At 41.2% G+C, this 23,232-nt stretch overlaps 1 protein-coding gene across 12 annotated transcripts in view; it reads right to left on the bottom strand.

The window, feature by feature from the left end:
• LOC135112820 (esterase FE4-like) overlaps nucleotides 1-23,232 on the bottom strand; it is a 154,254-nt gene that overhangs the window by 103,358 nt on the left and 27,664 nt on the right. For 11 of the 12 annotated variants that reach the window (XR_010274568.1, XR_010274569.1, XR_010274567.1 and 8 more), the window contains exons 4-5: nucleotides 7,493-7,640; nucleotides 117-302 (exon numbers count right to left, since the gene is read on the bottom strand). Coding sequence is in view for 8 of the 12 variants with exons in the window: in XM_064027655.1 (XP_063883725.1) it covers nucleotides 117-302; nucleotides 7,493-7,640 (334 nt within the window). In the remaining 4 variants the exon portion in view is untranslated. The remainder of the gene's footprint in view (nucleotides 1-116; nucleotides 303-7,492; nucleotides 7,641-23,232) is intronic. The other variant, XM_064027656.1, reaches the window with a different exon arrangement.

Raw genomic sequence — 23,232 nt, 5'->3', positions numbered from 1 at the left:
GGAGATAATATTCAAAATGTGCTCTTTTTTTTATTCATTTATACGTGTATTTATTTATTAGGATAGTAAAATAATCACACTGCCGATGTTTCCCTGGAATAATGTATAACCATTACCTTCAGACTTTGGAGACAGGCTGAGTAGATGGGCAGAGCTGGCCCCAGCGCTTTGACCGAAAATCGTAACCTTGTTGGGATCGCCGCCGAATTGTTTAATGTTTCTGGATACCCAGCGTAAAGCTGACAGTTGATCCTTCAGTCCCAAATTACCAGGGAGAACATCATCCTCTGTCGATAAGAATCCTGGGAAAATAAGAGATTTAATTATATTCAATATGAAATGGTTGAAAGATAACAGAAGATAGACGTTTTCTCGTAGTTTCTTTTAATATCACCCATCAAACCAAGGTAGTTGACTACAGTGGTGGCCACAACACCTTTATAATTATTTTGATTTATGATTCTTTCCAGTACTAGTCCATATAAGTAATGTATGCGAAGTACGATTGAATCACTTTTGATTACTGAAAAGAAAACGCACGCACAAAAGCAATTTACTTATAAGGCACTCTACCCAACAATGTGTATGTAATATTAACATATAAATATTTGAAGTCAAATGCCAAAATATGACCTTACAAAAATCTTAATTAAAAATTTTTCTTAATCTAATTTTTACTCACAATTTATTTAACTTCTTTGTTGAGTAATTACAAAATAAATTAATGGCGGGTGGGCACGGCATAAATACACCAAGAATGGATTCAAGTAAATACGTTTTCAGTAGTGGAACAATCATGATGGAGTGCATTTATCGCGCCAGGGTGTTCGTGTTTTGGCCGGAACACTCGAGCGGGAGGTAACTGCTCTCCAGCGCTTTTTTCGTTAGTCAGGAGGGAAGGACGGGTTGTGAGGTCAAAACGAAGGACAAATTAGTTAAATCTGGAAAGATAACTAGCTCAGGGTAGGTGAGAAATAGCTTAAGTGCTTACTACACAAATTGTAGAAGTAGTTTGAATAAAATAGACTTAGAATAGGTTTAGAGGCTTAAAGGGATAGCGTGTGTAGAGAACTTTGATATCATTGCTTTAACAGAAACTTAGTTAGATATGTCAGGAAAAGTATTTAATCCAGAGGTTAAGATAGATAGTTATACACTGTTCTATAAAGATAGGGAAAACAGGAGAGGAGGAGGCGTCGCGTTATAAGTTAGGGACACAGTGCAGTGTTGTATTAACAGTATAATTAAAACAGATAGCAAAACAGAGTCGATATGGGTAGATATTAAGGAAGTACCACAGTCAGTAGTACTGGGAGTACTGTACAGGCCACCGACCAGTACAAAGGAAATGAACACCTCACTATGGCAGGAAATAAACAGAGCAGGGAGGTACAACCAGGTATGTGTGGTAGGAGATTTTAGTTTTAGGAATAATGACTGGAGCCTGATGGTGGGTAACAAAGAAACAGAGAAATTTCTTAAGGTAATTCAAGATTTATTTATTTATTTATTTATTTTTTTTTTTTTTTTACCAGGTAGTCGTAGAACCCACAAGGGGGAACAATATTATAGATTTAATTCTTACTAACAGGGAGAAAGCAATCACCCAGGTAGAGGTTGGAGGACAGCTAGGTAACAGTGACCATTGGGAAATTAGGTACAATTTAAAATGGGAAGAAACTTTCAAAAGCAAAAACTAGTAAAATACCTGACTTTAGGAGAGCAGATTTTGAGGAATTAAAAAAGTACCTCCAAGGAGTTGACTGGCAACGGACGCAGGGTGAGGTCAGGTCCGGGACGGAGTTGAGAGAGATAAGGCAAAATGAGAGAGGTGTGAGGTGAGGTGTGAGGGTATAGGACAAGAGGAGGAAAGATGTGTCCGGAAGGGACGGAGGAGAGACAGGGGAAATAGGTGTGAGTATGTTGGAAGGTCAGGTCATGCTGAAATGGGAGAAGTGAGGTCGAGGCGAGTAGATGGGGAGTGGAGAGGATGGTAAGGCCCGAGATGAAGGGACTAAGTGAAGTCCCATATAGAGCAATAAGATCACAGAAAAATTACCCTAAATGGATGACTGCTAGGTTAAAATATTATACAGGGCGGAAGAGATGAAATATATCCCAGAGTACTTAAGGAATACAAATAGGTTATTAGTGATCCGTTAGTTTCTGTCTTTAGGAAATCACTTCAATCAGGCGAGGTACCAGTACTGTGGAGGCAGGCTAATGTAGTACCTATCTTTAAGAAAGGAGATAAACCTTTAGCGTCTAATTATAGACCTGTCAGCTTAACTTCTGTTGTGGGTAAAATATTGGAGTCAATAATAACGAGGAACATTAGGGAACATTTAGACAAACATAACTTAATAAATCAGTCACAGCATGGCTTCACGAAGGGGAAGTTTTGCCTGAAAAAACTTGTTAAGTTTTTACAGTAAAGTGTACGAAGCAGTAGATAATGGTGATAGTTATGACATCTTATATCTGGACTTTAGTAAAGCATTTGACAAGGTACCTCATCAAAGGCTCCTGAGAAAGGTTAGGGCACACGGAACAGATGGGAAGGTGTTAGGCTGGATAAGGTCATGGCTTAGCGACAGGCGGCAAAGAGTTGTAATAAAAGGTTCTAAATCCGAGTGGGGTCATGTAATTAGTGGGGTGCCACAGGGATCAGTATTAGGGCCATTGTTCTTTTTAATATTTATCAATGACTTAAGTAGTGGAATTAGTAGTGCTGTTTTTTTTTTTTTTTTTTTTTTTTTTTTTTGTAAATTTGCGGATGACACAAAGATAGGTAGATTAATTAGGTTAGAATCTGATGCCATCGCCTTGCAGGCAGATTTAGACAGGATGAATGAATGGACGTACAGATGGCAAATGCAGTTTAATATCAACAAATGCAAAGTACTCAGCGTAGGTAGAGCAAACCCACACATTAGGTACACATTAAGCAACGAAACGAGAAAGATTTAGGAGTTATAGTTAGCTCTGAACTCCGTCTAGGAAAACAATGCATAGATGCCATAAACAGGGGAAATAGAGTATTAGGATTCATTTTTAGGAGTGTTAAAAGTAGAAAGCTGGAGGAAATATTAAAGTTATACTTGGCACTGGTCAGACCTCATCTAGACTACATTACAGGAAAGATATAGGTCTATTAGAATCAGTACAGAGCAGAATGACTAAAAGGATGCAGGGGATGAGGAGTATTATTTATGAGGCAAGATTTAAGCTGTTAAATTTACATTCTTTAGAGAGACGTAGGTTAAGAGATATGTGGTATGAGTTATAACAAGGGCGATGTAAGCGAAATTCTTAGGTTCAGCAACCAAGGTAGAACAAAAAATAATGGGTTCAAGCTTGAAAAATTTAGGTTTAGGAAAGAGATAGGAAGAAATTGGTTCTCAAATAGAGTGGTAGATGAGTGGAACGGACTCAGTAATCATGTTGTTAGTGCTTGAACATTAGGGAGGTTTAAGAGAAAATTAGACGGGTTTATGGATGGAAATGATAGGTGGAAATAGGTAAGTATGTTTGAAATAGGTAGATATATTTCATACAGGGACTAGCACGTGTAAGCCTGGTGGCTTCTTGCAGCTTCCATTATTTCTTATGTTCTTAAAGAAAACATGATGACGAGACGTTTGCCTGTCCCGAGGCGAGTCCTCCAAAAACATCAACGACTCGAGTAGCAACTACATCAGCCACAGAGGTCTAGTCCACAGAAATATTTAATCTTGAATAATATAGGCGATGACTTCCTTCTCTTTGCTCCATCTCAAAAAAAAAAAAAAAAAGAAACTACTTACAACAAGTCTGGTCTACACAATATAATTTCTTTCTAGAACCTATGATACACCTGCACTGACTCTATATCCTGCACCAACTGCAACAATCACTGTTCCATCATCATCCTCTACAGCCAACAAACCTTAAAAATATACACCTCATCTTTCTTACTCAGCACCGTTTCATCACTTGTTTTCACACTCTTCAGTTTTCCTTATCCCCAGACCTTTTACTACTTTCCAGAACATTTTCTTGTTCACCTGAAGGTTCACTGTCAAGTTATTACCCCCATCTCTCATCTGCCCTCATTATTACATCATGTACTACCCTCTCTGCTTGTTTCATCTTCTCTGTATTTGTTCTGCGACTCCTAATACTTCTTGTGCATTCAGACTTCATATGTACGCTTCTTTCCATCTACAACCACAGTGCCCTCCTAACACCACCAGTCACTCTCTTTCTTCACACCTAAATCCGTCTCATCCCACACACCTGCTCTGCACAACCCACAACTGTACTTTTGAAACACTGTCAGTTTTCTTACTTTTTTTGCATTCCATTCATTCACAATCTTTTCCTATTACTTTACTTTTCTCCGATTCATTCACTTTCAGAACTCGCTTTGCTTTTGATCTCATCGTCAAGCCCTTCGACCACATAATGGTCTGATATACTACCTCCACCTTCTCCTGACTTTCGCATCTAACAACCACTTCATCACATTCCTTGACTCAATGATATAGCCCATCAGTGCTCAGTCTACCACTACTCCATTTACTTATGTCATCTATGTGTACCTATAGGCTCCTTGTTCTTAAACATCACGTTCCCAATCACCAGTTTTTTCCTCCATGTACCAATCCTCCAATCAACAGTTTTTCCCCACTACTTACTGATAGAAAAATGATATATTAGATGAAACTAAACTAAACTAAGTATAAGTATCGATGCTCAAAAAATATCTACAGACGCCAGAAATAAGGCAAATCGGATTAATTTTTAGGGATGTTAAAAGTAGATGTCCCGAAGTAATATTACAATTGTATTTGGCGCTAGACAGACCTTATCTAGACTATTCTGGTGCCGATATTATAGGAAGAATATAGGGTTATTAGAATCAGTGGGTGGAATGGTGCGAAAGTTGGGATCAAGTGATCAACACGTTTTGCAGATATCACCCAAGACACTTATACGTATGGAGGAGTCCGGGAGATAGAGTGAGGAACCAGATAGACTATATTACAGTCAATAAAAGGTTCAGGAACAGCCTACAGCAGGTGAAGACATATCCGGAAGCAGACTGTGGTGTAGGATGTGATCATGTTCCGGTGGGGACTGAAATGAGATTGAAGTTTAAAAGAATGAAGAAAAACAAGAAAGTGAGGAAAGACTGGAATATACTACGAAGAGAGGAAGATGTCGGAGAACAGTATGCTGTGGAGGTGCTAACAGATACGGCTTTTTGTGGGATGAAGCGGAAGATGAGGGTATGGAGAGAAGTTTGAGAGTATTGCAAGGTGCGTTGGTGAGTGCACCAAAAGATATTATTCTGAATGAGAAAAAAAGGAGAAGGAAGGCGTGGATGACTGATGAAATCCTGGACCTAATGGAAGAGAGAAGAAAAATAAAGAACACTTCAGAGGAAAGATACAGAGATTTGGATAAAAGTATAAGACAAATGTGTAAAGATAGGAAAGAGTAGAGGCTAGGAAAGATGTGTGAAGAAGTGGAACAGTTGGAAAATGTTGACTACAGGTTAATGGCAGAGAAAATCAGAGAAATAACAAGGAAACGGAGAACAACCGGGAGCACGATAGTAAAAGAAAAATGGTAACATCTTGACAGAGAGAGAAGTTCTAAAGAGATGGGAAGAGTACGTTGGAGAACTGTATGGAGATACAAGAGGAGAGAGACCAGAGCTTGGGGAGATCGAGTAAGAGCCTTCAATTTTGAGATGTGAGGTGGAGAACGCTGTGAGGGGAATGAAGGGGAGGAAGGCGGAGGGGAGTGATGGAGTGGTGGTTGAGATGATGGAGGTTGCTGGGGGCTTTGCGATAGAGAAGATCACAGAGTTAGCAAATCAATTATATGACACGGGTAATATACCTGAGAGAATGGAGGAGTCTGAATTCATTGTAATACCAAAGAAGGAAGGAGCAGTAATAGAACGTGGTAAACATCGAACAATAAGTATTAGGAGTCAGGTGGCGAAGATTGTACTGAGAGTGATAGATGAGAGGTGGAAGAAAAAATCGAGGAAACAGTGGACAAAGCACAGTTTGGTATTAAGAAAGGTAAAGGAACGAGGAATGCAATTTTTGTATTAAGAACCATTATAGAGAGAGCCATAGAGAAACAGAAAGTTTATGTGCTTTGTTGATTTCGAAAAAGCGCTTGATATGGTACGTCATGAGGTACTGGTGGAGAGGTTGAGCAGGTTAATTGTAGATACTGCTGATTTAAGGGTAATGACCAAGCTGTACTGGGGACAGAGAGCTGTGGTGAGAGTTGGAGATGAAAAAAGTGACTGGGTTAAAATAGAGAGAGGAGTGAGACAGGGCTGTGTGTTGTCCCCGGACTTGTTCTCACTTTACTCGCAGGCCGTCATGGATGAAATGGCAGATTTGGAAGGTATTAAGATGGGATCAATAAATGTAACATAAGATATACGGATGATACGGTATTAATTGCGGACACGGAAGAAAAGCTACAAAGACTGGTGGATCGACTGGATGAGGAATGTAAGGAAGCTGGATTGAAGATTAACATCGGTAAAACAGAAGTGATGGGAGTGACCAAGAGAAAGGAACAATTGAGGATGAATGTGAATGTAGATAGACAGGCAGTGAAGCAAGTTAGATCATTCAGATACTTGGGAAGTTTGTTGGACGAAGATGGTAGAAGTTATGCGGAAATAAGATCAAGAATTGGAATGGGAAAAACTAATTTTGGACAAATGAGAAGGATACTGACAAGCAGGAATTTGAGCACTGGGATCCGGCTAAGAATTTTGAAGACTTGTATATGTTCAGTTATGTTATACGGTTGTGAAACCGTTTAGTGCTAGGACATTAGAGAGCTTTAAGAGAAGATTAGATAGGTTTATGGATGGGGATAATAGATGGAAACAGGTAGGTATATTTCATAAAGGGACTCCCACGTGTAAGCCTGGTCGCTTCTTACAGCTTACCTTATTTCTTATGTTCTTATGTATTACGGAGCTTTAAAAAATAAGACAAATTTATGGATGGGGATGTTATGTGGGAATGGGAATCTTTCATGCAGGGACTGCCACGTATAGGCATGATGGCCCCTTGCAGCTTCCCTTATTTTCTTATGTTCTTATATGTAAATACGTCCACTTTCCTCCGACATCAGAGGGTGATGTTCCGTGCGGAAACATGGACCGAGGAGTACAACATATAGATGAAGGTCTCTCAATACAGATACTTCACTCTCTATTTGTGTCTTACAGAATAATTGGCTGCTGATATATGTAAGCTCTCAACATGTATCAGAGTGAAAGAAATGTAATTTCTCCTAAGCGTGTTGGTCAATGTCCTCTGCCAGCGAAACAATGTCGTCTTTTCAAAAAGAAATGTTATGAAAACAAACACTGGTTATGTTTGGGTACTCCGTGCCACTGCTGAAAACGTCTTAACATAAATCCTTCACTATATACATCATGAGCATGTCTGTCACTAACCTAAGATGCCTAAGCGGTACTGCAGTGTTACAAGCACCACTTCCTCGTTGAGAAAAGCGTAGGGTTGATGCCTGTGGGCTCTACCAGCGATGTAGCCTCCTCCGTGAATAAATACCAGCACGGGTAAGGCAACAGGTGTGCCGTTCGTCTGATGACAAACAAAATGTTTATATTGTGTATGTGTGGTATGTGTGGAGAGAGAGAGAGAGAGAGAGAGAGAGAGATATTTGATTAATGGTGCCATAACATCATGGTGATATAGATCCACTACAAAATGTTCAAAGCAGCAACGACAGCAGACTGAAATGTTGATATTAAAAACAGAATTATGGTATGACAAAAATAAGTAAATAAATAAATAAGAAGCACAAAAATGTGGTTATGTAAAAGGAAATAGGACAAACCAGCGAAAACTTGAGTGTTACAAAGTAAAAAAGTTAGTATTGCAATATATCAATTGAAAGTTAGGGAGTGCTGACCCGACTGACCCAGAACAACACGTCCAGAGTTGTTCGTTTCGTACCCAAGGCACTGGCCCCACTGACCAAGATAGCTGGCGTTCTTCATTATGTGCCCAAGACACTGATCCCACTGACCCAGACTACATGGCTCAGCGTTGTTCGTTGTGTATCGGTAAAATTATTAAAATTAAAATATTTATATTGGAAGCTATAATTCAGTCAAAAGACCAGCCTTCTCTACCAACATGATACTTCTTTTGAAGTATCAGCGAGATCTGGGAAGCACGATTTTTGTTTTTGGGTAATAACTGTTATTTTCTATTTATTTATGCCTAGAAAACATGGAAAAAAAACACTGATATTTATTTATAACGTTGTTTTTGTGGTCAGGATAATGATATTTATGAAATTTACCTATTCCCATAGGGAGAAAGTGGTGAATTTGAACTCTCATTTGCACAAAGAAACAAAACGACATATGATATAAAAGTAACATTTATTTATTCTAGGAATACACAAGTGAGACAATAAAACATTAAAAAGGAGTAATTTTCCGCGATTTACGCTTATACTGTAAATTACTTTCACGAATCAGTCCCCAAATATAGTCTCCCATCATGTTTTCATTATACGACCTTTGGTAGCGGCGTTCAAAATTTAGTATATCCTGATGGAAGCGCTCGAATTGCTCCTCGAAGTACGCCCCCAGGTTCTCCTTAAATTTATCAAGATGACAGAACCCTGAGCAACACCACTGTTAATAGATTTAGGAGAAGAACAGTGACTGTCTGCCACAGCAGCAATAGAACGGTCAGAAAGGAAACTTGAGATGAAGTTACAGAAAGAAGGATAGAAGCCGTAGGAGGGTTGAAATCAAAGCTTTGTGCCAGACTCTATCAAAAGCTTTTGATATGTCCAACGCAACAGCAAAAGTTTCACCAAAATCTCTAAAAGAAGATGACCAACACTCAGTAAGGAAAGCCAGAAGATCACCTGTAGAGCGGCCTTGACGGAACCCTTACTGGCGATCAGATAGAAGGCTGTGAAGTGATGGATGTTTAAAAATCTTCCTGTGGAGGATAGATTCAAAAACTTTAGATAGGCAGGAAATTAAAGCAATAGGACGGTAGTTTGAGGGATTAGAACGGTCACCCTTTTTAGGAACAGGTTGAGTGTAGGCAAACTTCCAGCAAGAAGGAAAGGTAGATGTTGACAGACAGAGCTGAAAGAGTTTGACTAGGCAAGGTGCAAGCACGGAGGCACAGTTTCGGAGAACAACAGGAGGGACCCCATCAAGTCCTTCTGAGGGTTTAGGCCAGCAAGGTCATGGAAAACATCATTGCGAAGAATTTTAATAGGTGGCATGAAGTAGTCAGAGGGTGGAGGAGAGGGAGGAACAAGCCCAGAATCGTCCAAGGTAGAATTTTTAGCAAAGGTTTGAGCGAAGAGTTCAGCTTTAGAAACAGATGTGATAGCAGTGGTGCCATCGGTTGAAATAAAGGAGGGAAGGAAGAAGAAGCAAAATTATTGGAGATATTTTTGGTTAGATGCCAGAAATCACGAGAGGAGTTAGATCTTGAAAGGTTATGACATTTTCTGTTAATGAAGGAGTGTTTGGTTAGTTGGAGAACAGACTTGGCATGGTTCCGGGCAGAAATATAAAGTGCATGAGATTCTGGTGATGGAAGGCTTAAGTACCTTTTGTGGGCCATCTCTCTATCATGTATAGCACGAGAACAAGCTGTGTTAAACCAAGGTTTAGAAGGTTTAGGACGAGAAAAAGAGTGAGGAATGTACGCCTCCATGCCAGACACTATCACCTCTGTTATGCGCTCAGCACACAAAGACGGGTCTCTGACACGGAAGCAGTAGTCATTCCAAGGAAAATCAGCAAAATACCTCCACAGGTCCCCCCAACAAGCAGAGGCAAAACGCCAGAGGCACCTTCGCTTAGGGGGATCCTGAGGAGGGATTGGAGTGATAGGACAAGATAAAGATATGAGATTGTGATCGGAGGAGCCTAACGGAGAAGAAAGGGTGACAGCATAAGCAGAAGGATTAAAGGTCAGGAAAAGGTCAAGAATGTTGGGCGTATCTCCAAGACGGTCAGGAATACGAGTAGGGTGTTGCACCAATTGCTCTAGGTCATGGAGGATAGCAAAGTTGTAGGCTAGTTCACCAGGATATTCAGTGAAGGGAGAGGAAAGCCAAAGCTGGTGGTGAACATTGAAGTCTCCAAGAATGAAGATCTCTGCAAAGGGAAGAGGGTCAGAATGTGCTCCACTTTGGAAGTTAAGTAGTCAAAGAATTTCTTATAGTCAGAGGAGTTAGGAGAGAGGTATACAGCACAGATAAATTTAGTATGAGAATGACTCTGTAGTCGTAGCCAGATGGTGGAAAACTCGGAAGATTCAAGAGCGTGGGCACGAGAGCAGGTTAAGTCATTGCGCACATAAACGCAGCATCCAGCTTTGGATCGAAAATGAGGATAGAGAAAGTAGGACGGAACAGAAAAGGGGCTACTGTCAGTCGCCTCACAGACCTGAGTTTCAGTGAGGAAAAGAAGATGAGGTTTAGAAGAGGAGAGGTGGTGTTCTACAGATTGAAAATTAGATCTTAGACCGCGAATGTTGCAGAAGTTAATGAAGAAAAAGTTGAGGGGGGTGTCAAGATACTTAGGGTCGTCGACAGAAAGGCAGTCCGACCTGGGGACATATATGGTCCCCTCCCCAGATGGGGACTCCGAGGCTGGTGTAGGAGTCGCCATGATTTTAAAATTTTTGAGTGAAGGGTGTGTGTGTTATTAGGTGCTTGTAGTTTTGTGTGGAGGAAGAGAGTTGTCTTTAGGGGGCAGGCTGTGACTGCCCCCTTGTGTTGTGAGACACAAAGGGAAACGTTCAGTGAGGTCACAGCTGGGTTTAATGATAAGTTCACAGCACCCCCTGAACAGTGCTTTAGACCTCACTGGGAGTAATTATCGTTTCGGCAGGTGTCTACTGCCTCCTCCTTGTATGACCCAGCATTAGGCATAACTTTTGTTTTTCTTACATGTATGTTTTTTTTTTCTTTGGCTTTTGCTATTATTCAACTTTGTACACATTAAGTGAAAAATGTGCAGTTGTTATTATAATGCCCCCAACATTCATGATCTTTTCCTCACCTCTAATCCTTCTGCTTATGCTGTCTCCGTATCTTCTCAGTTGGGCTCCTTCTATCACAACCTCATATCTATATCTTGTCTTATCACTCCAATCCCTCCTCAGGATTTCCCGAAGCGGAAATGCCTCTGGCGTTTTGCCTCTGCTAATTTGGGGGACTTGAGGAGATATTATGCTGATTTTCCTTAGAATGACTACTTCTTCTGTGTCAGAGATCCGTCTCTGTGTGCCGAGCACATAACAGAGGTGACAGTGTCTGGCATGGAGGCGAACATTCCTCACTCTTCCTTTCAACCTAAACCTCCCAGACCTTACTTCATCACAGCCTGTTATCACGCTATATATGATAGAGGTAACCCGCTAAAGGTACTTGAGCCTTTCATCATGCATTTTATGTTTCTGTCTTGAATCATGCAAAGTATGTTCTCCAACTAGCCAAATGTTCCTTCATTAATAGAGCGCCAAAATTTTTCAAGATCTTACTCCCCTCGTGATTTCTGTCACCTAGCCAACATTTCCAATTACTTTACTTCTTCATCTTTCCCTCATTTATTTCATGATGGCACCACTGCCATCTCATCTATTTCTAAAGCTGAACGCTTCGCTCAGACTTTTGCTGAAAACTCCACCTTGGATGATTCAGGGCTTGTTTCTTCCTCTCCTCCACCTTCCTACTACTTCATGCTACCCATTAAGATCCTTCGCAGTGATGTTTTCCATGTCCTCGCTGGCCTTAATCCTCGGAAGGCTTATGGACCTGATGGGGTCCCTCCTATTGTTTTCCGAAAATGTGCCTCCGTACTTGCGCCTTCCATAGTCAAATTCTTCCAATCCTGTCTATCAACATGTACCTTTCTTTCCTGATGGACGTTCGCCTACATTTAACCTGGTCCCTAAAAAGAGTGACCGTTGTAATCCTTAAAACTGTCGCCCTATTTATTTAATTTTCTGTCTCTGTAATTTTATTTTTTTTTTTAACCTATCCCCACAGGACGATTCACTTCACTTTACAACCTTCTATCTGATCGCCAGTATGGGTTCTGTCGAAGCCTCTCTACTGGTGATCTGGTTTTCCTTAGTGAGTCTTGGTCATCCTCTTTTAGGGATTTTGTTGAACTTTCGATGTTGCCTGGGATGTATCAAAAGTTTTTGATAGAGTCTGGCACAAAGCTTTGATTTCCATACTACCCTTCTACGGCTTTTATCCTTCTTCCTGTAACTTCATCACAAGTGTCCTTTTTGACCGTTGTATTGCTGCTGTGGTAAACGATCACTATTCTTCTCCTAATTCTATTAGCAAGGGTGTTCCTCAGGGTTCTGTCCTGTAATTCGCTCTCGTCTTATTATTCATCAATGATCAAAAACAAATTTCTTTTCCTTTCTACTCTTACGCTGCTGATACCACCCTGCACTTCTTCACGTCTTTTCATAGACGTCAAACCCTTCAGGAAGTTAACATCTCACACAGGGAAGTAACAGAACACCTGACTTCTGATCTTTCTACAATTTCTGATTGGGGCAGAGCAAACTTAGTAATGTCAGTTTTCTCAAATCCTCAATTCCTCCATATATCAAGGAATGTAGTTGAGAGCGAGAATTATTATTATCCTTTGATGAAGCTGAAGTACGTGCTCCCAAAGTTCGCCACCCACTTACATCTTACTGGTTCGCAGCATATTATAAGGAAGGTTTAGGTAACTTTATTCACATTGCTAAGTATTTAGAAAAGGAGACTGGAGTGATTCCTACAACATCAAGAAGTACGGTAAAGATGTGATGATCCAAGCCAAAGATTTAAGACAGGCGATGATGCTCTTCCATCTACCTTGCCCTTCTGATGAGATCTTTGAATCCATCAAACCATAACGAGCGTTTTATTACTGCAAAGGACGTATGTACAACCAGGACCTGTATGAATTCTCTGAAGAGAACATCCTTCAGTTATATCCTGATAATATTCAACGAGTGGCAAAGATTAGAGGAAATAGTAATATGATTATGCTCATGGTTCTTTTCTATCTGAACATGTTAAGATTGATCCTCTTTCTCTCTTATTAAAAGTTTTCATTTGTTGTCCTTCACTATGTTACTGGTGTTAGAGTTCGGTCATGAAAGGGGAGAGCTGTACAAATCATCCCCGGTTCGGTCACTGCTCTGCCCTTAACTCACAATCTACTTCTGAATGCGAATCGGAACCTTATTGTTTCTACTGCAGGGAAGCTCACCCGTTACGTCCTCGACAATACAAGAGGGCGTTCTTCAACTGGCTAATTCTCATTTGATTAGTCTCGGTAGAGCCAGGCGGAAACTTCTTTTTAGACAGAAGGATGGTTGGGCAACGATATACGTCTCTTCCCTTAGCTCTAGTTTTTAACTCCCTTAACTCCTCATGGATTCTCAAGCATGAACACCTCCCAAGGTTTTTAAAACTCCACATCAGATATGGACGTAGAGGGTTTCTCTGGCCTTCTTCCCAATAGGACCTCCTCCAGAAAGGATACCATTCCGTCTATGTCGAGGAATCCTCCTCTGGTCTTTTCGGAAGTTTCGGAGACTTGTGTATCGATTGCTATGAGCACACCAGTTACTCAAACTCAGATTTTTGGGCTTACAAGCAACGTAGGACTTAATAAGCCTCGCCGCCCGAGTGAAGTACCTAATCAGCTTTGCAAAAGAAGCTCCTCTCTGGGCTTCCCTGAAAACCACTAGAGAGTAGCAATATTCAAGCTCCTGCAATGGAATTGTTGTGGCTTGCGCGCATTTCCGGTGTGTGTGTGTGTGTGTGTGTCCAAGAGACAATAGTGGGAGACTCGGCTTCTCCTGCTCCTTCCGAATACTATGCTTTTTTATTCTGGTTTTAATCTAGAGCAAGCGTAATATTATGAACTGTAAAGTATCGTATTTGTGAAAAACTTTTGGGACAACTAATGTTAATGGGTCGTTGGTGGTGGTTATTTAGAGCTGCCACGTAGGCAGGGGTGACGTCAGCAACAGGGGCGGCAGCATGTGAATGGAGCGAGGCAAGGTCGTCCGCCTGGAGACAAGAACACGTCAGACACTTCGCCACCACCACACCTGCCACCTGTTCGCTGTCCCGCTGCCAGTACTCGTCCATTGTTGTGTTGTGACCTGTGTGTTCCTTCTCTACGTATCTTGTTAAATAAAGAGAAAAAGCAAGATTTGTTTCCCTGCTGTCTCAGCAAGGCCACCAATATTGACTGCAATTCTAGTTTACAAAGACATTTACAATGAACTTGAACTGCAATTTGTTGCATTCAAGATATTTTTAATCCGGTGGTATAGAACTTGCAGTCTTTATCTTCAAACCGGTGTTCCTATAGAGAGGGGCGATATTACCTGCCTCGTGCAATACTTACCCTCTCCTTCTCTTCTTCTAGATTTTAATTGCCGCCACCCACTATGGGTTGACAATGCAATCAACCCTAGTGGTGTTTTACTTGCCTCTTTTAGAGGATGAGGCGTTAGGGATTTTAAATTCAGGGAATACAACACATTTTCAGTCAAATTGGCAACTTTACAGCCAATGACATTTATCTCGGTTGTTGTTTTAGACTTCAATTGGCAAATTCTAACAGATTTATATGGCAGCTATCACTTTCCTGTACTATTGGAATCGACAGTCTGAACGAAGTTCTCGCATTCCCCGTTGGCGTCTAGATTAGGCTGATTGACAACTTTTTTTTATGAGACTCACTTCGCCTAATTGTTCGTTGGCTGACTATGATAGTTCTGATGAGGCTGCAATATATTTTACCGATGTATTACATTCTGCTGCTCTCACATCCGTCTCTGAGACGTTTGGCCGTTTTCCCAAACTCCCGGCACGATTTTTTTTATTTATTTTATTTTATTTATTTTTTTATTTATTTTTTTCTTATGAGGTCAAAAAATCCTAAGCAATATAAAAATAATGGAAAAACATGGGAAAAGTGGTTTAGCAAAGTGAAACCTTGATAATGTTTTATATACTACGAGTATATCACCACACTGCCAATGCGCGCACGATTGGTAGGCTGTATGTGAGTGAGTGAGAGTTGGTACATTTTTCAACGCATTGCAGTTATGCTCACTCTTGGTAGGCTATTCTTATGTGACTGAGTGTGCGGTGGCACATTTTCCACTGTGTCATAAAGACACTGTTTATAAGCACTGCTGAATCACTTTAGAAGTGAGGAAGCGTGTGGTATTCTTGAAAGTACGGCTCAAGGCATTGAAATCGTGAGTCAGTGAACTTTCGAGGGCGTCTTGTCGAGTAGCTGTACATAGCGTCCACTCTCACTTCTTGGTACACCCGCTGTAAAGTTGCGAGCTCTGAGCCTTAGCGGGATGTCAGCTGAGCCTCTGCTGAGGCTCTGAGATGGTCTCCTTGCCGTATTTGGCAAGGAGCTCGCGACATACCTCCAGGGCAAACTCTTCCAGTGTGTCCCGCTTGCCAGTCACTTCCCTGTGGAGAATGTGAGCATTCAAGACGGAAACATCAAGCAGATAGAAGAAGAGTTTCTTGTAACACTTGATGGTTGATCTTGCACAATCAATGCTGCTTATCATTGCATTAGACTGATCGACAAGGCGCATGTTGATATTATAATCAACAACACACTCGGGTTTCCAGACATGACGCCCATGTTCATCCCTCCAGTCAATCGACTTTGTCTTCAGCATGACAGGCCTGTGAACGGTTGACAGCATGTTCACCTCCCGTTTGTCCATCCAAGTGGTAGCAAGGATGTTACTTGCCTTGAAAAATGTCACCTGCTTCTTCTCCATCAAATCCACATGATGAGGCATATGTTTCCGCATCTTCTTCACCGTCTTCCACATTCTTGTCTGGTGCTGTAATAGGTAACGCGCAAATAGAGGGCTGGTATAGCAGTTGCCAAGGTACACGACATGACCACGTCCCAAGCAAGGTTGAATCAGCTGCTTTACAACTGACCCTGAAATCCCCACTTCCTTGTCAAGGTCAATCTGTTTGCTCGCCCACGTACATCATATCCTGTATGTACCCAGTCTTACAGTCACACATTACAAAGATTTTGAACCCGAATCTGTGTGGGAATATACTGTTTAAAGGATAACTGACCCCTCCACAACACCAGACTCTCGTCAATAACGAGATTTTTGTACTGATGAAAAAGCTGGGAAAATGTAAGGCGAAGGTGGTCAAATACAAGCCAAATCCTCCTCAATTTGTCTGTGCTGTCCCTGAGGGGAAGATCATGTATGTCAAAGAAATGAAGGCATTAAAGGATGTATTCAAATCTATTTCGTGACATCACTTTTCCAAAAAAAGGGATGAGGAGAAAGGTGTCTGTACACCATTAACTAGAAATGCTTGTATTTTTTTTTTTTTTTACTATTCCCATGACAATTACAAGAGATATAAATTGGATCAGTTCATTAAACTCAATATCATGCCAGAACAATGAGGAGTTTGCACCATGGCACCACGTTTGAACCAAGAATATTTGTTGTTAAGCTCTAAAATTTTGCTGGAGAGATCAACTGATAAAATAGATGTGAAGAAATCTAGTGTAGACGACGATGCTGATCATTCAGGAACTTTACATCCTGCAACATTGACATCCTGAAACTCAGTAAGTGTGGGTACAAAATCATACCCATCTTCCCATACCCATTCCCCATTTCCAATTCCTTCTGCCTGTTTGTGTGATGCAGGTGAGACTGGTGAAAAGGGTGGTGTGGTGATAAGGCAAGCCTTAGTGGTCCCAAGGTCGCCAGTGTCAGCGACTCGTGTGTCACGCTGTTACCACAGGGCATTTCCTTGACCTAGGTATTTCCCCTGTCTTTCTTCGCTTATTTCTACAACCTTTCACCACCCCACATGAAGTAGAAGGCTGCAATGATGGTGTTGATACAATAGGGGTTGGTGGTGGACCGCGTGAAGCTGAAGGATGAACAGCTAGCTGCTGGTGTGGTAGGGGTGATGTCACGTAGTGTTGGTGGTAAAGCTGCACTTTGTTCATTCGCATCTGTTGGAGGTCTCCTCTTGCTGCCATCAGTGGAACCCCTTCGTCTTATGTCAAGTGGTGTTACAAGCCAGCCCGATGTTGATGGAATGTTATCATCCCCATCAAAAAACAGCATTCGCTGTGCAGTGGTTGATGAGGTGGTCTTGTCTGAACCTCTGTATGTATCATAAAGTCTTTTCTTGGTGAGGGGACCTCTTCCTCACTATCAGCACTTTCACTCAGTTGTACGTAGTCTTTATCAGCTTCAGGATCATCAGACATTTCTGATAACATATCCTCATTACTAAACGCGAATAACTCAGAGTAAATATGATCGTCACTCAACCTAAGGTGGCGCGCAATGACTGCCTCTGACGATGACTACAAACACTAACATGATCGCCGTTCATGCCCCGTATAAGAACCACACCAAAAAGTTAACACATCCACTGAGTAGTGCGAGGTTTGGAATACACGCAGTGTGTTTTCTGTCAAGTTCATTTAACAAATAAACATTGCAGATTTTTTTTTTTTTTTTTATTGCCGCCGTAAATTCACGGCACTGAGCGCGGGTAAGCGAGATGCCGTAAACTTACGGCGTTGGCACTGGACGGATTAACATGTTGCACTTGTAAGTTGCTGGAAAAGATGGTAAAAAGATGGCTTATGTGGTATTTAGATGCAATTACTTGTCTCCTACTGAATATGGTTTTCGTAAAATGCGCTCTACGTCTGATGTTCCTTTGTCTCTAGAATCTTCTATATACGAATAATTCGCAAATAAAAAACATAATAAACTTACGACACAGCTTGGTGGCACGGCATTTTACTTTGCCCGTTCGAGGTCGATCACCGTGGCCGACTTCCTATTTTTACACATCAGTTTTTATCTCTTCTTGTTTTTTTTGTTTTTTTTTTTTATGGATACGGTTTGGTGGTGTTCAGTCAGAAACCCGTCCACTTGAAGATGGAGTGCCACAAGGAAGTTTAGTTAGTGCCACACGGTTTGGCTATAAACATTGATGTGCTTCAAGACGGAATCCGCGGTTGCCTACATGTCGATGAATTGTCAATCTCTTTTTCTTCGGGTCAGATGCCATTGATTAAGAGGAAGTTGCAGTTGGCAATTAATAGGATTTCTCAGTGAGCTACAACTCGGGGATTTCGTTTCTCTGCTTTGAAGAATGTGGCTATACACTTTTGCTGCCTCCTTGATGTTCATCGTGACCCAGACCTATATCTCTATGATAGAAGAATCTCTTGTATGGAGGAAACTCGTTTCCTGGGACTTAAACTTGACAGGTGCCTGACTTGGGTACCTCACTTTAGTTATAAAATTATCAAGGCACCTTACACGAAAGCGATGTCGCTCCTTACAGTTTTGCCTCACACCTCTTGGGGCACTCATACCTCTTACACTGAACTCTTATTCTAATTTGGAGTATTATTCATCTGCTACTGAGGTTCGACTTTGGGTATTGGACTGGTATTAGCCTGGGAACTGGTGCGTTCCGCTCATCCCCAATCCCTAGCTTACTGATGGTTGATGGTGTCCTTCCATTGGACTTGCGTCGGTGGTCCCTGTTGTTGAGGTGCTAGTATCCAATCCAACGTCTCACTGACTCAGTCTCTCGTGTGGCAGTCTCCCGCTATTCATCTTCTAGAGTCTAGAAGCCTTATCTCTAGCTAAAACAGCTTCTATGAAATTATGTGTTCTGAAAACATCTCTGCCAGTTTTTCTCATCCGCCTCCCTCCCGCTGCTAACTCTTATCCGTCCATATATGAAGTATATTTCACTTGTCTCGGGGGGTTCCACTCATACCGGTCTTCTAGACAGGGTGGAATCAAAAGCTTTTCGTCTCATCAACTCCTCTCCTCTAACTGACTGTCTTGAGCCTCTCTCTCATCGCCGCAATGTTGGATCTTTAGCTCTCTTCTACCGCTATTTTCATGCTAACTGCTCTTCTGATCTTGCTAACTGCATGCCTCCCCTCCTCCCGCGGCCTTGCTGCACAAGACTTTCTTCCTTCTCTCACCCCTATTCTGTCCACCTCTCTAATGCAAGAGTTAACCAGTATTCTCAATCATTCATTCCTTTCTCTGGTAAACTCTTTAACTCCCTGCCTGCTTCTGTATTTCTACCTTCCTATGACTTGAATTCCTTCAAGAGGGAGGTTTCAAGACACTTATCCTTCAGTTTTTTACTTTGGACCCTTTTTCTGGGATTGGCATCTCAGTGGGCTTTTTTTTTATTGGATTTTTGTTGCCCTTGGCCATTGTCCCTACTGCTTAAAAAAAAAAAATAAATAAATAAAAAAAATATGGAATGTTCAAAATCCGAAGTTGGTGTTAGATGTGGTGTTATCTTTCCTTCATTCTGTTCAAGTGATATCCTCCCCGGTGTTGCCTCGGTTTTTACAGCGGAGCTTTCTGCCATTATACTAGCTTTAAGAATTATTTTTACTCTTCCCGTCTCATTTTTTACTATTTTAGCGACTCTTGTAGTATTCTTTTTGCTGTGAAACATTGTAGTCCTTCCATGATTCTTTATATATATATATATATATATATATATATATATATATATATATATATATATATATATATATATATATATATATATATATACTTTTTTTTTTCTTATTCTTAAGTGCCTTTACCTTTTACAACGTAGAGTATATCATATCACGTTGAGTTTTATTGAGTTCCAACACATGTTGGGATTTCGGGGAACGAGAGGGCTGATAGGTTGGTTAAAGAAGCAGAAACTCGGGTTGCTCCTTTCAGCCCTATTTCATTTCATGACTTATACTCCTGTATAAGAGTGGCAGTTCTTGTCAGTTGGCAGGGCTGGTGGAAGGCTTTGGTTGCCAGCACTAAGATGGGCAAGATAACTTCTGTTACTTTCTGTCTTTGAATGTTTGTCCATGTGTAGGAGCGCCGCTCCGAGATTGCACTGGCCCGGTTCTGGACACGCGCCTCACTCATGGTTACCGTATGTCCCGGGAAACAACAATTTTGTCATGACTGCTTAGTTCCCCCTACAATGTGACAGTTTCTTATGGAGTGGAATGTCCCAGTCTGGTAGAGCTGTGGGAGATCCTTGTGTTTGTGGAAAAGGCTGGTCTTTTGAACAAATTATAGATTTTTTTCTATTATTTTACCAGTAATATAGTATTGTGCGGAACCTTATCCTTGCACTGGGAGAACCTGGAAGCAAGTGAGGAAGACACGTAACGAACAACGCTAGGTCTTAGGGGCTGGGTCAGTGGGGTCAGTGTCCTGGACACATAACGTCAGGTATCTGTATCAGTGGGGCCAGTTCCATGAGTACGAAACGAACAATGTCAGACGCACTGTTCTGGCTCACTAGGGTTAGTATCCATCATTTTAAACTCAGTATTTTAAATACCACCCGTCTCTTTTTTTGCACTTTTTTCTTTTTGGGGGCGGGCAGTGATTCATCTTATTTCGTTTTTTTTTTTATAATCACATTTTATAACTTTTATTTATTTATTTATTTTTTACCATATCATACTTTTCTTTTTAATATCTTAATATATTAACCTGAAATCATTGTTATTTTTTTTTTATTTTGCAGCGGCACCAAACAAAACAATCAATTAATCAGTTATAGCTACAGTGAAAATTGTGACACTAAGTATACTTCCTTGTAGCACATCTTCAAGTGGACGACCTTCAGCCAGAACGCATGCAATCCGTACCACGGAGACCATACTCGAACAAAATAAGTAAAATTATGTGGCACCGAGCCATGTCGTGTGTTTGCTCCAAATAGAAAAAATATTCTAACATTGTTATGTTTACTTGGTAATGTTTCATAAAATATAAGATTCTGAAAGCAAAAGAACATCAGACGTAAGCCGCATTTTTTATGACAGTATATTGAACAGGCGATAACTAATTGTTTCTCTCTAAGTACCACATAAGCCTGGCATTTACTATATTTTCCACCAACTTACAAATGCAAGAGGTTAGAGAAGTGGGACGATAATTGGTCGCCAACTGATGGGGATTACAGGAACACTCCAAGAAATAAATTTGAAAAGGTGTAATGAAAAGGAATAAGCCCGGTTAGACATATAGCGTAAAAAAAAAAAAAAAAAAAAAAGAAAAAAGAAAAAAGAAAAACACATGTAGGATGTCATCAAAAGTGTGGTGAAGAATCACTGGTGAATGCACTGAGATAGTGTCTTCTTTAACCTTGAAATAGAAAAGGGGACATTGTAAAATTCACCCTCAGCAAGGGTGATTCTAAAGGTGATGATGGTGTGTCATAACCGAATTAAGATTCTTCCTGGGAACACAAGCAAAGTAATCTGCAAATATTTCAGCAACCACCTCAGGATCAGGTACCGTCTCACCTGCACGAGATAATACAGGAAGGGAAGGAAGCGAAAAATTTGCAAAAATCTCGTGAACTCTGTTCTATAAGGTGCGGCGAGCACGGGCATGCACTTGTCGAAAAGCCTTCAAGCAGTGGACGTCCCCACGGTGTCGTCGAAGGCGAGAAGAGGCAGCACGCTTTTCTTGAATGGGATAGATACCCGCACACTAGTCTCTGAATCTCCTGAAAAAACCGGAGAAGGAGGATCCCTCGACAAAGACGGTATGGTATCTCTCTTGAAAGAGGATCTATTGGGAAGAGGGACAGAGAGACCCTTTATGTCCATTTCGGATGTGGAAGAATCACTTTGATTAATTACACCTGGCTCTAAGTCATCTGACGCTCCTCTTTCTAGGGAGGACGCCCATTGAGTCTAAGGACTCAACAGACCCCCGAGAACGTTTCTGGTGGGACTGCGGAGGGAGCTTGGGAGACTTGTTTGTATTTGTCTGTGGAGGTTTAACTAAAAGTCTTGGGGATCGTTCGTGGTTGAGCATCCATTGGAGCGTGGACATCTGCAATATGAACAGAATATGTACAAGAAGTCTGTGGTGTACCTGGTGAAGATGCAGTGGTGGGTGATGCTGATGATTTATTGGATGGCTTGGCTGAAGATGGAGAGGTGAAATTTTCCAAAACAGAAAATTTGTTGGACACGGTAAGTGATGGAACAATATTCTCACAAGAACTCCACTAGAGTGGAGGGAAGAGGCGTTGCTCTTTGCCCCACCATCTTTTTTTTATCGAAAAAGTAGTTCACGCCTGACACTACCAAGCCTAATGAACTGATAATTAGCCAGGACAAGTATGTCTTGCTCAAGACAATACTTCTTGCATTTTCGAAAACGTACCGGATGAGCCTCCCCACAAAAGAAGCAATAGCGTTCTGATTCGCATTCAGAAGTAGGGTGTGAGTCAAGGGCAGAGCAATGTCCGCACCGAGGACGGTTTGGACAGTTCTTCTTCCCATGACCGAACTCATAACGCCAATAGCATTGTAGAGATCGGTTAACGAATGCCTTAACTGGGAAGGAAAGAGGACCAATCTTAACACGATCAGGACTTATCTTCTTAGAATTCGTATAGGTCCTGGTTGTAAATGCGCCCTTTGCAGTAATTGAATATTCGGTGTAGCTTGATGGATTCGAAGATCACATCAGAAGGGCAAAGTAGATAGAGGAGCATTCGATTTCTTTAGCTCTCATCAATACACCTTTTTCTTGTTGTTATTTGTGTTTCTTATTTTTTTTTTTTTTATGTTATTTCTAGGGAGGACTCCAATCTCCCTTTCTAGATACTTGGCAACATGAATAAAGTTTCTTCGACCAACCCTATAGTATGGCACAAACCAGTAAGGTGAAGGTGGGTGGCGAACTTCGGAAACACTTTCCCTAGCATCACCAAAGACATTTTAACAATAGTCAACTACATTGCTTGATCAAATGACCTCAGCAGTTAAGTTGTTGTCTCCAAGATGCAAAGAATTTATTGCCTCAAGAGCATCTTTGGCAGCAACGTCAGAAGTAAATGTCACATAACATCGATTAGATAAACAATCGCCGTCGTATTCCAGACGGATACGAAAAACAGTTCCAAAAGTCTTGAAAACAGAGTGGATAGCATGGCATGACATGGAGGACAAGTGTCAAGACAAGAATCAACTAACCCAAGGGGTCTTCCACAAGGTAAGCAACAACAGGACGAGTACGAGTTCCTGCC

The sequence above is a fragment of the Scylla paramamosain genome, chromosome 24 (assembly GCF_035594125.1).
Source record: "Scylla paramamosain isolate STU-SP2022 chromosome 24, ASM3559412v1, whole genome shotgun sequence".
NCBI classification, from domain to species: domain Eukaryota; kingdom Metazoa; phylum Arthropoda; class Malacostraca; order Decapoda; family Portunidae; genus Scylla; species Scylla paramamosain.
Note: the sequence above shows the minus strand (reverse complement) of the source record. Positions and strands in the feature narration are given on the sequence as shown.